We start from the raw sequence: 14620 nt of genomic DNA, 5'->3' as shown, positions 1-14620 counted from the left end.
TCATAACTCAAAAAGACTTTTGTAAAGTTATACTAAAAAAAAAACCCGGCTGTCATTGAACATCCTTGGCAGTCGTTACGGTTATTCAGAAGCCAATAAGTCTGACACCAGTCTAACCAAGGGGTATCGGGTTGCCCGGGTAACTGGGTTGAGGAGGTCCGATAGGCAGTCGCTTCTTAAAAAGCACTGGTACTCAGCTGAATCTGGTTAGACTGGAAGCCGCCCCAACATGATTGGGAAAAGGCTCGGAGGATGATGATACTAAAAAAAAACAAGGTAATAAGTGGTTCCATCTTTATGAAGCACTGACCAATCCATTCAAAATACTCCTCAAAATTAATTACAGGATCTGTTTACCGCGGTTTCACACCGGGTCACATTCCGAGTGGCAATAATCTACCTACTGCTCGGTCTTTAACGTCATCTTCCGCACTGGTTGTCTTCTATCTACAAACCGACAACCGAGCGAAAAATCCTCTAGTGCGATAACGTTGTTAATCATATAATCTTATTAAAATACGCTGTTGCAGCATTGAAATTGTAACATTTGAATACAAAACAGCTTCAACCAAAAGTAACATTCAATTTTGAAGAGTACTTAATCCTACCAACTCTAAACGTATGGATACACGTTTGACCAATAATTTAAAACAAATGAAGCCAATTTGTAACGTAATGTGTCAATGAAAACAAAGCACTGTTGTTATCTGTTAGTAATCGTATAAATTTTAATATTAAATATTTTTGTCAAAAAGTTGAATTTCAACTTCAAACAATAAATCAAATACCCAACAAATAAACGAGATTGCAAATATCATAAATATTTATCCGATATTTTTGATTTTATTTGATCGTTTAGCTATTTTGTTGTTTGCTAGTTTTATGCTTGGTGAGAATATAAATAGCAATCGTATTATTTGCAGATTGCTAAATGTATAATGCATTTATAGCGTCCGTACCAAAGGGTAACACAGGATCCTATTTGGTAAGACTTTGATGTCCGTTTGTTCGTTTATATGTCACCTAACTGTGTCTCATGAACCATGATGACAATTGCAAAATTCAAGGACTATGTATTTCTGTTGCCGATATAACAACGAATGGTCTCCCTAATCAATGGCTTTGCTCAGATCTTGAACTATTTTCCTTAAAAAATATTAACTCCACCAGCAGCCCTATCAAGCTACATATTTGCGGTTTGCTCTCACCAAATAATAAGGGCACAAGAATTTAACTCGTCAACTTTAATTATGTGTAAGAAGAGACCTACATTTTACTACATTATGTGGTACGTGAGTTAATTAAATAATTATCGACCTATTATCTCAGATCGGTATCTAAACTTGAAGATAGCCATTTTAAAATATAGTTCAGGGTTTTCAATGTGCTAATACCTAAATAAACATTTCCGAAGTGTAAAAGAACTTTATTAAAATAAAATAAAAAACATTTTACAAGTTAATCCTTTTAAATATAACCCCACTCAATAAAATCATCTACAACACCACGGAACCGCTCTTTAAATCGGTCATCAACTTTGAAAGACAAAGTCGATAGCGACTCATTAGCCACATCGGGTGCATCTTCATCAGCCGCAAACAAAAACGGTACATAAAACACGTTTATCATCAAACCAAAATCCATCTTCTCTTTAAAAACTCTCTCAAATTCCATCCTTTGAAAAACTTTTTCTATGTCCATTCCGAAATATTCAAGATAGTTCTTCATACTGTCATAGTATAGGTCCTTGAGGTACACCAGATGTTTTTGTCGAAAGTCTTTGTCGGTTCCATTGAAAATGAAGTATAGGAAGTCCAAGATTGGACAGCCGTAGTGAGCTATTTGGAAGTCGATTGCTATTACTTCTTTGACTTTTGCATCCTGAAAGAAACAATTACTTGATAAACCTTTGCTTGTGAATACAAACATAAAGTACAAAAAGATAAGCCTCTTAAAATTCAACTCAATCCAGTTTAGTGTACTTTCTAATAATTAAAACAGTGTGTGCCTATCTCTAAAACAACAGAACTAAAAAATACGTATGGTTATGTTTCAACTTACAATTTCTTTAGCCATAACATTGTTATGCTTAAAATCGCCATGACAGAGTGTGCAAACGCCCGTAACATCATTCATATACTTTGGGTAATCAGCCACCTTTGTCAAAATTCTTTCTCCTACTTTATCTCTCACATCTGGTTCCAAACAATTCATAGAATAATTATACATATTCTTTACAAATCCATGCCAATCTTCTTCGAATTTAAAAGGCTGTTTCATGGTAGCAATTTTATCTTTAAAATACTCAGGTCTTTCTGCTTGTAAAACAAACGAAAGTGCGTGAAACTTGCCAAGTTGTGTTAGACATAGTTTAGCATAATCTAAGGATATAGTTTCCATTCTGTCATATACTTTAAACCCTCTCTTGCCTAAATGTTCAAGGATGATAGATTTTGGATTGCATCCTTCATAAGTCTTAGGCATTAACAATCTTTCGTCGTTAGGGATTTTAGCTGTATCCTGTAATTCATCAAATATTTTAAATACATCTGTATAAATGATTGCTTCTCTTTCGAACACTTTTGGTACTGAATAGATTTTCATTTGTTCGTTTTCCACAATATTCTTGATGAATATGTTTAATTCTTTATCACCTTCATTTGTTTTTCCTTGTATATTCACTTCGTATAGAATTCCCATATAACCTCCACCAGTTATTGGTAACTTTTTGCCAACAATTTCGTATGATATAAAACCCTCACTCTTTGCTATGTTTTCCATATATTGTCTCAACTCCGATGGCAAATCCTCATGTAGTTTTTCTTCCATCTTATTACAAAAACAATGTAACAAATAACTCTTTTTCTAAGTCTTGTTTGAACACACTTGTGTTGTCAAATGTGAGGAATTTTATCAGATAAGGTTATGATAATAAAAAACAAGTGATAGATAAACACGTATTACATAATAATACACAGCACACAGTTTTGTTTAATAATTTACAATATTTACACAGGAATCACAATACACTACGCTACTGACAGATTGACGAGAACTGGTATAAGGTAAAATGACGCTGACTAACAAGTCCGATCATTCGGAAGGGTTCGGTAATCTTCGGAAATGCTCGGCTTCGGACATATTCGGTCAATGACATTTGCGCACACGCTACATATTTTGCCTTAAACCAGTGTTCTGTTTATATTGAATTTAGAATATAAATTGTTTTATTTAGTTTTCAGAAGCATCTGACTTGAGACAACCATTTTTATCTGACTTCAGACCACCATTCAGACATTCAGACATGACTTCAGATAAAAGCTAATGATAGCAAAAATATTCTGAAAATTAAACAAATATTTATGTAAGCCTACTGCTATAAAAATGTACATTATTTGATTTAAAAGAGGCAATGATTACTTAAAGAATACCCCACTCAATATAATCCTCAACAATTTCTCTAATTCTATCTTTGTACGAATCATGAAGCTTAAAACTAATTTCACTCATATCAGTTTTCGTAACATCAGGTATATCATCTTCAGCAACCATCATGAAAGGAAGATACATAATCGACAATGATAGCCCATACTCTAACTTATCCTTACAGTCTTTCTCAAACTGATCCTTAGAATAGTACAAATTGACATCAATGTCGAAGTACTTTAAGAAATTGGTCATTGTTGCGTGGTACAAATCTTTGAGATGTGTCAAGTGAGCTCGTCGGAATGCTTGGTCTGTGCTTATGTTGATGAAATAGAAGATGTCTAGCACTGGACAGCCGAAGTGCATCAGTTGATAGTCCACCGGTATTATATCTGATACTTCTCCATCCTGACAACAAAAAAAAAAGTATTAAGAAATTAAAAAAGGACAGGTAGCTAAATCTACAATTTATTTTATTTTTTTAAACGTTGAAAATTTAATTTTTAAGAGACAAATACAATACATTAAAAAATACAAAACTATAAAATAAGAAATTAAACATTATTACCCTTTAACCCTAGAAGCCCAATCATATTTAACTAGCTATAAAGCCCAATCATACGTAAAAATGACGTGTAAAAACAAAACTTCAAAGTTTTCCTATTTTTTTCTGTTAATGAACTATATTTTTGCATGAGTTATCATAATTGAAGTTTTAATTAATAAATAAAATACATTTTAAGTTAAAAAATACTCTTTATTAATACTATTATGGCACTTTAATCAAATTTTAGAAAAAATCAACAAAAAAATCAAGCCTCTAACACTTTTTCTTAAAATTATGTAATTATAAAAAAATCAACTAGTTTTAAATGTTTTCATAAAATTAAATCAACTCGTAATAATATTCTAGAAGTCTCTTAGAAAAAAACAGTCTTTATATACAGTCTTGACAAACAGCAATATTGTGTTCTCCACATATAGCCTTTTTGCATTTGCAACACTGCGCTTTGGTCATCCGCCTTTTTTTATATGAGCAAACTCCACAATAGCGTCGTTTCTTTGGTTCTGGCTCATTACTAATATTTTCTGAAGATGCTGGTACCACATTTTTTAAAACATTTGTTATATTGTCGCGTAGAGTCCTTTTCAAAGTCGGTGCTTGTAGTCTTTCTTGCATCCAAGGTGTCGTCAGCTGTATGCTTAATTTTTTCATAAATTCTTTGCGGCTTATTGGTTTTTCTTGTTTATTTATTTTATTGTGACAGTATATTATATAGGAGTTCACAAACGCCATATTCAACATCCCGTAAAAGACCGCCATCGGCCACCTATTAGTCTTCCTGTTAGCAGACATAGATTTACACATCTGATCAAAGGAATCAACGCCGCCTTTTGTTTGATTATAAAACAATATCATGTCCGGTTTTCCGTTACTTTCATTGATAACGGCATTTTCATCACAGGAAGATAATAAAAATACCATTTTCGATGGCTTTGGTTTATATGAAACCAAGGTCAAAGGGCCATCAAAGCAAAACATTGAGGATCCTACCGGCCGTGAGCGAGAATTCTTGATCTCTTCAGGCATTTCTCTTTTGTTAGACCTGATGGTTCCTACTATTGTTAGGTTGTATGGAGCCTGGAGCATGTTCTTAGCTAATGGGATAGACGTGAACCAGTTGTCGCAGGTAATATTTCTATTTGTGCCGTGTACTGTTTTAGTCAGGTCTTTCACATAAAATTCGCCCAGTGGTAAACCATTTGTTTTCGTACTTTTACCAAGGTAAGGTATGGCATCTATCATGTACTTTGTGGCAGCGGCACACATCATGGGGAATTTTATGCCATATTTATCGGGTTTATTGGGAATGTACATACGGAATGGACAACGGCCGCGAAAACCCAACAATTGCTCATCTACAGTCAAGTTACTACCAGGAACGTAGTTTTGTCTGCATTGATTGATAAAAATCTCCCATATTTTTCTCACCGGTAAAAAAGCATCATCGCTACGAAGAGTTGGTCGCAGTGTTTTATCGTCCATTCTTATACATCTTATGAGGAATTCAAATCTCTCTCGGCTCATTACTGATACATATCTGGTGCCAGAGAATGTAGCGTCAAACAACTCATCAGTTGAGAGGTGGTTATCTTTCATAACAGCCGTCAGAGTGAGTATTCCGACTAATGCCCAGATCTCCATTGTATTTGTATCCCTGTAGCTTGCTGAAATGTCTTTCAAATTTTGTCGTTTTACTATTATCTCAACGTTTGTCCACTTGACTATTTCATGAATTATCTCGTCTGTTATAAAAAGTTGAAAACAGAGCAATGGATCAACAATATTGCGACACATTCGCGTTGGTCCCCTATTTGTGCGTATAATATTGATAGCAGAAGTCCTTCCCGTCGTACGTCCCTTTGTTGTTGACCATACATGGTTGTTTTTTCCACGTATTGACCGCTGAGGCAAAGTAATTATTCTGTGTGAAGTCAATGAAGTTACCTCAAGATTAGGCGATTCCCGAGAAGCAATATTGTTGTCGGGGTCCTCTTGCGCGCTTGTATCTTCAACGAAGTCGACAATCGCGTCCTCGTTATCACTCCAGACATCATCTTCAACTACACAATCTTCTTTCTCGGATTCCGAATCCAGCGGAGAATAATCGTCATCATTTTCTAGAATTGTAGCTATTTCGTCCTGGTTTAGCCGTTGACGGGACGCCATTTTGTACTCAACCTGAAAATATTATTATTATATGAAAAATGTAACGAAACAATACGATTAACTCAAATAAATCACAAACATAAAAAATTTGAAACAAATTCAAAAGTTACACAAAGCCCAATTATACGTCAAAATGACGTGCAACGACGTGACGTGACGTGTGTTGTAATAGAGAGTACAACAAAATGGCGGCACTTACCAAGATGACGCAACTGTGTCCTGCGAGGTCCCAATGGCTACTGAGTTGGTTCAGAAGTTAGCGGCGATCCGACGGTAAACATGAAAGAGACAGAGATATTTCGCCGCGGTATACGTCAAATTTACGTAGATTGGGCTTCTAGGGTTAAGTAACGACATTAAAGTTGTATTTGTTAGTGGAATAAAAGAAAGTACTTACGGTCTTTTTCATCAGTATATTATTAGGCCTATAATCACCATGGCATAAGCAGCGCCTTATAGTTTCATCGGTAAAATGCTTCTCATACCTTTCCACAATGCCTTCACAAAACTTGCCAACTCTTGCCTTAGCGTCTTCGTCATCAATATTTTCCATCGTCATTTTAACCGTACTCCGAGTAAACTGGTTAAACTGTTCACAAAACGTGTAAGGCGTTTTCAAAGGCTTAATCTTCTGTTCGAAAAAATCCGGACGTTTTTCTTGTAGCACGAAGGAAAATGCATGGAATTTGGCAAGTTCTTGCATCGCTAATTCGGCAAACTTTAGTGACACTACATCGCATCTGTGGCCAGTTGTGAAGCCTTTCTTTGCTATATTTTCCATGATCACAAATTCGGAATTACTTTCATCGTAACATTTGACCATTTTGTACCTTTTTTCTTTGGGTATTTGAGCCTCTTCTTGCAGTTCATCGATAATCTTCAAGAACTCTTTATAGGCAAACACTTCGATTTGATAAACATCGGTCACTGAAAGAATTTGAAAATCGCTCTCACCAGGGATAATGCACTTCACGAAAATATTCAGTTCTTTAAAGCCTTCTTTTGTTTCTCCTTTTATATTTATTTCATGTAGTAATCCCAGATAATTGCCACCGTTTGTACTTAGAGGTATTTTTTCAACATCATATGTAACGAATCCAGTTTTTTCTATAATACTGTTTATAGATTTGTCCAAATTATTAGCGACCTGATTTGGACAAATGAATTTCTTTTCTGTTGGATATTTTTCGGGAGTTATTTCCACTTGCATTTTTTACACGATATGAACTACTGACACGAGTAAGAAACAATTACTGAACTCGGTAGCACAGACCTTTTATGATATAATAGCATTATGAATATAAGGGTCGTTTTATAAAGGAGTGTTGGATGTCGTCCGATAACTATTGTTAATTTGGTGACCACAGTAGCCATTACTTTTATCAATATATTTTGAAGCCGTGATAATTGCCGTATATTGTACATCAATTTGATTAATATTGTCCCAAAACATTCTGACTATTCTCACGCGTTTGACTCGCAGAGGTTCAAGATTCTCTGGTTCTGTACACTCAGAAAGTACAATAATATTTGTGTCATCATTTCATTAAAGTTGTCTCAAAAGGGCTTCAGCGTGTTGGCTTCGGCCCCACGTTCGCCTCCCAAAAGTCCGGGACTCTATAGTCCCAAGTGCATGGCAGTGACTTACTATTATTGAACGACTTTAAGAGTTTCAGACTTATATTGACAAAAACTCTAAAGAAAAGAAGTTCAAAAATGTTCAACATTTTGGTCTTGACTCGTATCTACCTTCGATCCCACGACTTACCAAAAAAGTTCTTACTATGCACTGCACCTTACAATGACTTTTAGAACAAACTGTTTTCTCAAACAAACGTAAATAGAGGCTCGTGTACTGTCTGATAACATAATCACCGGACGCATTGTGCCTCAATCAATAGCCCCTTGTTAGCTAAATTATAGTGCATATTCCAGTATTTGAAGAACATTTACAAGATAAGATAAAGAAGCACGTAACAGGCAATATTTGTAAATACTTTCGAACTAGAGGCTTGTCATTATGTAGGAATGTTGACGTTTGAATTAGACCATGACGATTCAGATACGTCAAATTACGACGTTCTTTAAGAGCGTGTACGTCAACCGCGCGCCATTTGGCCTAGAATGGTACTTTTCAAACCACTGTTTCTCAGTAACTACTTATCCTATAACTATGTTATTTTTTAATAACGCAAGGTAATTTCACTGTCTATATAGTTAATTGAACATAAATTTCAATTTGTGTAGTTTAAATACTAAAACCCCTATAACGTAACAGATGTTTTATAAAATTCCCGTTCAGCGTCTATTTCGAAGCTTAAATTCATGTGAAAACAGTGGCAAATCTAATCATATTTATTTTTTTACTCATAGACGAAATCCCCATGCCTATAGTTAGTTGAAAACATTTTTTGATTTAGGTCTCTATCTTTCAGAAAAAAAAATTTTAACAATGTGAAAAATTGTGAATTTCAAATGCTTTTTTTACCTATCTATCTTACTTAATTTAATATAACAATTATTTACTATAGTAATATAACTCTTTCTTTAAAACATAAACTTTATATTATAATTTAATCTCTCGTTTTTATTTTTTTATAAATTATTTAAAAACTACTATAAAACGCTGCACGCGAGTCAACTCAAACCAGACCGCCGCAAGGCTTCACAGAGAGAGGACGTGTCGCTCCGTCACATCGCGTAGGGTGAATAACCTCTGCCGTGGATACCGAGAATAGAGTACATTTCAAGCGCGACCAACAAATCTTGATACATTACTATTTTATTTAAAGCTCAATTTTGAAGCATATTTTTTTTTATCGATTGAGTTGAAATTTTGTTTGAATGTTCAGTTTTAATGACAATGTATGATTCTATATCCAATATGGCGGTATACCTAAGATGGAGAAAAAAATGTTTTTAATGCATTCCTACGATATGGGTTTCAAATGAAAGGGCTTGCTATGAATAACTCGAAAAAAAATGTGTCGCAAGTCTAAATCCAATATGGCGGACTCCTTAGGCTAGAAATCACTTATTGCAGATGTCTGTTACCAATCGAGCTATAATTTTTTTTTTTTTCATTTTGGATGTACCCAAATTTTGACTTTTGATCTCGAATAACTTTTGAAGCATATAGGATAGATAACTTAAAACTTTATTTGCAATGGTAAACCCAAGCTCTTCACCAATATTTGGCTTTCTGGCAATTGTTATTTGACCACAATTTTTCGGTCTGGATGGACTGGACCATTCATATAAACAATCAATTTTTCAAATCGGTCCAGGCGTCTTTGAGAAATCGAGAACAATCAAATTGAGAACAATCACAAAACAATCTAATTGAAACCTCCTCCTTTCTTTTTTTGAAATCGGTTAAAATACAGAAACTCTTAACATTGTCATTAATCATCAGTCGACTATTTAGTACTGTTGAAAATTGTATGTAATATACAGAAAGTCCTCAAAACCAAGGTTTTCATAGGTGCCCGATTTTTTTGCAAAAGAGTGTAAGTATTAACGACTTATTTTCATGCTTTTATATTTTAGACATCCATAGACTTACACTATTTTCCCGCTATTAACTATTTACTAAATAATATATTTTTTGTTCTACCAATTTCACTCGAAAGGATCAAAATGGTTTGTGTGACTATACGTGAAGTATGATAGGCACGCACACAGCCGCGACGCTAGTCTGCGCGGTTTTTTGCGTTGAATTACCTAAAGTTGACATCGCGCGCCGAGCGTACACGCTCTTAAGTGACGTAGGAATTTTAAGTTCTTTTTTCGAAAATAATGCTTTTCGTGTGGTGTTCTGATTCAATTAAAGCTTATGGAGTCATTTTGACTCATCATATGATCCAGATGAGATTGAGTATTGAGTGTAACTCTTTAACTGACTTTTTAATCAGTTAAGTGACTGCTCATTTTAGATCCATGTACTCTTATGTCACGGTATGTGTTACACGAGTGAGTATTATAGTGAAATATACTGTATGAAAGTATCTACCGAAATCTAGAACCCTTTAGCTTTACAATATGAAAATTGTAATTTTCGCAACATCATCTGTATTTGCATAAACAATCCGATTGAAAAACATTGGAATAATTTGGGCAATTTTATGTAACACATAAAGTTTGCAAACTCATTCATAATAGGCACTTTCTTGTATCTAAATTAATGATAAAATCATCTGGGATTTTGTTAAGTAAATCATTATTTGTATTTTTTTGTTTATTTTAAATTATTCGAAGATGGGCAAGATAAGAAAGTCTTCAGTGGAACTGGAAGATTCGGCAAAACTGGTCCAGTTCGTCGAGATGGTAAGCTACATTTATCATTATAATACTTTTTTTCCATTTAAAATATAATCATTCCTGAACATTAACTGCCTAGCCTTGGAGATTCTTGAAGTTAAACCAGATCCAGCTGAGTATCAGTATTTTCCTAATACGCGCAGTTAATTTGTTGTCAGACTTAATGACTTCTGTCTACCCTACCTACTACCTACTCATTTCCTAATACTATATAGTATTTTTTCGTACTGCCTCATTGGTCTGGTGGCCGAAATCGGCCGTGGAAGCCATTAGTATTTTTTATTTTAAGTAAACATTGTAACAAGCAACTATGTAAACGTTGTTAAATAGTTACACTATAAACTTTGATTACATGTAACTGTTTTGCCAAAAACTAGGTATACTAAAACCTAATTTTCAGAAAGCCCTTCACACAAAACAAGCCAAACATTGTTACAGATTTATAATTTATCTCCATTGTAAATGATTTCAAGGTGAGCCCATGAATCACGTGTAATTATGGCTGGAACAACATGAGTCGACTGTTTCAGGCTGCCATGGAGGTAAGGGGGCGGGTCGGTGGGGGGAGGCTTTTAACTTCTAGACATTATAGACCTCGATACTTGAAGGTTTATGTAGGTGGTCTATGGGAACTTTAAGTAAAGAGTTCTTGTGTAGTGCCAGGTATAGAAGTAAACTTTTCATCGAATGAAAGGATAAAACTGATTTATAATTTGCCTGACCTCATTTTGTGTAGACTTTTTTATTATAGCGTACTTATAGCGTAATTTACACCAACTATATATAAAATAGTGAATTCACTGATCCTATTGATCCTAAGGAACTATTTTTTTCTGGAAATTAGTTTTACTTTCACTTTTTTAAAGGTCTTCATTTACTTGAATGATAGTAATATCCTTTGAATAGTTACCCTATTGGTACATCGACAACAATTTTCAGGCCAATCAGAGTCTACGTGTAAAAATAAATACCTACATTTAAAAAACTCTAGGTTCTAATATGAACTACACACGTATTATTAAAACATTGTTTCATACTCTGTAATTTGTGAAAATGTACTGTTGAAGTGTGTTCTAGAATTGTATAATTCTGTGGGAAAAACGACATGACTATGCAGAGGCAAGTGTGTCTTCTCATACCTATTAATTATGTAAAAAATAATTGTTTTATACAATAAATAATTTATTAATAAATAAGCGTAAGACCTCGTTAGTTGATTACTTATTAAATATTAAAAAGTGAATCACAAATTGATAATAATTGGTAAGATATATTATTATCAATTCAAGAAAAGTATAGAAAAAACCGGTGATTGGTCTAAAGCTCCGTAAGCCAGTTTATACAGGTATATTCATTGTAAGCGTTATTTTCAAAAACAATAAGTATTTTTATTGAAGGGCTTCCGATATATAACCCCATATAAAATATTTGCAAACAAAAGATATCTCCTAGAACGAGCAACCTCATGAAAAAAACATTTATTCCCGAAACCACACGACGTGTGCTTGTAATGCTGCATAATTCGTGCCCACCTGTCATGGGTTGTAAACATTCTGTACTTGTGTGTAGTTAGTTTGAAGGTGCGTCTCGATCGACCGCCGCTACAAGGTCACAGCATGTAGCTCCACACCTAAATTATGACTCAACTTGTAGAAGACAGGTGAAATATTAAAAGGGATGTCTGGGTAACACTCGGAGGACCAGACAGGGTTATTTTATTATGTGAACTTAAAAAAAAGTTTGATTTTAGGATGACATACCTATATGCTTTTCATTTAACATCAATTAATAATAATTAAGCGTTCATATTTTTAAGCTAAAGAATTTCTATGTTATGTTGAACGCACTAATCTTGAGCTATTGGTCCGATTTAAATGGTTAAGTATTAAAAAGCTCAATTATTGAATCATATACTTAACAGAGCAAAATTAGTTACTATACTATGTATACTTATACATAGTTATACATAGTTTTATACACACTAAAAGGAAAGTTTAAAGTAACTTAGCTCTACCAATAAACAGTCTACATATTTGTACAACTAAATTGAAGTCGCCACTTGCCACACGAACTGTTGAAATGTTTACTTTAATTTGGCGGCCATTTTGCCAATAGTTGTTATGATTTCCGAGAGCTTTGAACGTCACGAGAGTCGACTCGAATTGTTAGGTGTTGAACAAACAAGACTCTTCTATTATTGTGAAATTGTTTGCTTGGAATCTTGACAGCTAGATACAACGTTCACTTGCGTACTCACTGTAGATAAGTACAATTTGTTCACTGTTTTGAATGAGGCATTTTTTTTGACATTTTAAAACAAAGTCCTCTGCTGTCTCAAACTGTTTTTTCTAGATAAACTCAACTACTGCACATATACTTTCAAACGTGGTTTTCTCCAATATGGAAAGTAACTCTTCGGGATAATAGAGTATAGGTATTGTATAATGTCCCACTAGTACGGCATAAAAAACTGTAGTCTTAAACGATACCTGTAACCCCCCGATACTTTTCAACGGACCCAAAAGACTTTCCCTAACTAACTTGTACATTCCAAAAAGGTTTTTTCTACCTGAAACTACTACAAAAAAAAACTACCAACAGGTAACACAAGTAGGTATAATTCTGCCAGGGTGTGTTGCGTGACAGGTCGATGGTTCCAAGGCTATACGATCGGTTAGTTCTAAAGGGATGGGCTCGACACGCCGACACTACGACACACTACGACATGCCGACACTACTGTCTAGTGTCTATACGTAAACGCGTTGCTCGGATCGTAGTAGAGGAGGACTAAAATTCGTACGAGAGGAAGGACTAAGGAAAAAAATCTTATATCTATTAAAAAATGCATCTTGAATTTTCTTTCTTCTTACAAAGTTAGCACGAGTGTAGATGTGTATAGTAAAAGGTTGAATATTATTATAGTCATCTTATGGTTAAAACACCAGTCTCTCGAGTTCTAAGACAGGCAAGTATCAAAGCAACTTTCTTGTACTAAGTATATATCTTGGACATCAATGACTGAGTTATAGGCGAAGGCAAAAATAAGAAGAAACCTGGATTATAAACTCTGAAGTCAGCAATCTATTTAATTATTTAGATTATTAGATAAACTATTTTCCTCGTACATATTTTAAGCTAACCTTTAAAAAAAATTACCTCAAGTCAGTAAAACATTTCCGTGACCAAAAAATACGAGAAAAACACACATTTCCCGTAAAATTAATTCGAAAAACACGTTCACCCAATTCCTAAGGGACCAAGTCAACATGTAAAATGGAAATTGTTTAATTATCCGCACAAATTTCTCTTTCTGTATACCATACCGTAGTTTCCAAGAGTTGGTCTCCTGGGAGACCTTCGTACGGAGTAGGGTTCAGCATTTGTATGTATGTGTGTGTGTGTATAGATATAGGAGGCACGGAGAAAGGAAGGATAGCGGAGATACCATAAGCAAGGTAGGTCAGGCGCCTTCTGGTCACAGTAATGTACGGAACTCGAGATCAGTTACTAGAACTAATGAGACGTTTCGATTTATTATCAACTCAAAACCAATCTGTTAAAATTGGTCTCGGTCTTTGGTGATTTAATTTGAAAATAATGGGTGGGTCCCATATAAGGTGTTTAAGGGCGGAGCTAGTAACATTCCTCATCTCTCGAACACCCGCATTTTGGCGCGCTACTTTCTTAGGTGCTTTTGCGTCACAACATCTCCGCATAGTAATTTTGTTCTCCATGTATAGGAGGATTATGAGTGTGTGTTATTGTGTATGTGTGTGAATACCTGATCAAATATGCTATGTTGAGTGACGCCGCGGGACTTGACATTATGATTTTAATATTCCCACTAATATTTGATAGGTTTTCAATGTTTTGAAATGTGGATGGATTTGTTTTATACTATATGAAGAAGTGAGTTTGGAATAATTCCTGATCATTTTGATCACCTGTTCCGGTTTTGACTTCCAATCTTGAAGGATATACTTGACTATCCACATAACCTAATAATACCTAAACAAAGAACGGTAATAACACTTTTGGGCTAAAGTGTGTCAATAGTCTGAAAATTACATGAAATAAACACACCTTACTATGCTTTGTAGGCTTTTTAGAGCACAAGAAGGCCTTGTTTGTGAAATAAGTTG

The 14620-nt window shown here is 34.6% G+C and overlaps 3 protein-coding genes across 3 annotated transcripts in view; all 3 read right to left on the bottom strand.

The window, feature by feature from the left end:
- Positions 1-14620, bottom strand: part of LOC110380936 (uncharacterized) — a 258996-nt gene that overhangs the window by 212448 nt on the left and 31928 nt on the right. The gene's annotated exons all lie outside the window — the stretch shown is intronic.
- On the bottom strand, positions 1406-3267 carry LOC126053452 (uncharacterized). The gene is made up of 2 exons (XM_049850447.2): positions 2062-3267; positions 1406-1881 (listed from the first exon to the last, which is right to left on the bottom strand). Exons 1-2 carry the CDS (start codon positions 2827-2829, stop codon positions 1468-1470), a joined length of 1182 nt encoding a protein of 393 aa, XP_049706404.2. The 5' UTR covers positions 2830-3267; the 3' UTR covers positions 1406-1467.
- LOC110375526 (uncharacterized) lies at positions 3319-7416 on the bottom strand. The gene is made up of 2 exons (XM_021333665.3): positions 6555-7416; positions 3319-3834 (listed from the first exon to the last, which is right to left on the bottom strand). The coding sequence occupies exons 1-2, from the start codon at positions 7365-7367 to the stop codon at positions 3421-3423; spliced, it is 1227 nt and encodes a 408-aa protein (XP_021189340.3). The 5' UTR covers positions 7368-7416; the 3' UTR covers positions 3319-3420.

The sequence above is a fragment of the Helicoverpa armigera genome, chromosome 11 (genome assembly GCF_030705265.1).
Source record: "Helicoverpa armigera isolate CAAS_96S chromosome 11, ASM3070526v1, whole genome shotgun sequence".
Taxonomy (NCBI): domain Eukaryota; kingdom Metazoa; phylum Arthropoda; class Insecta; order Lepidoptera; family Noctuidae; genus Helicoverpa; species Helicoverpa armigera.
This window is presented reverse-complemented; position numbering and strand designations above follow the sequence as displayed.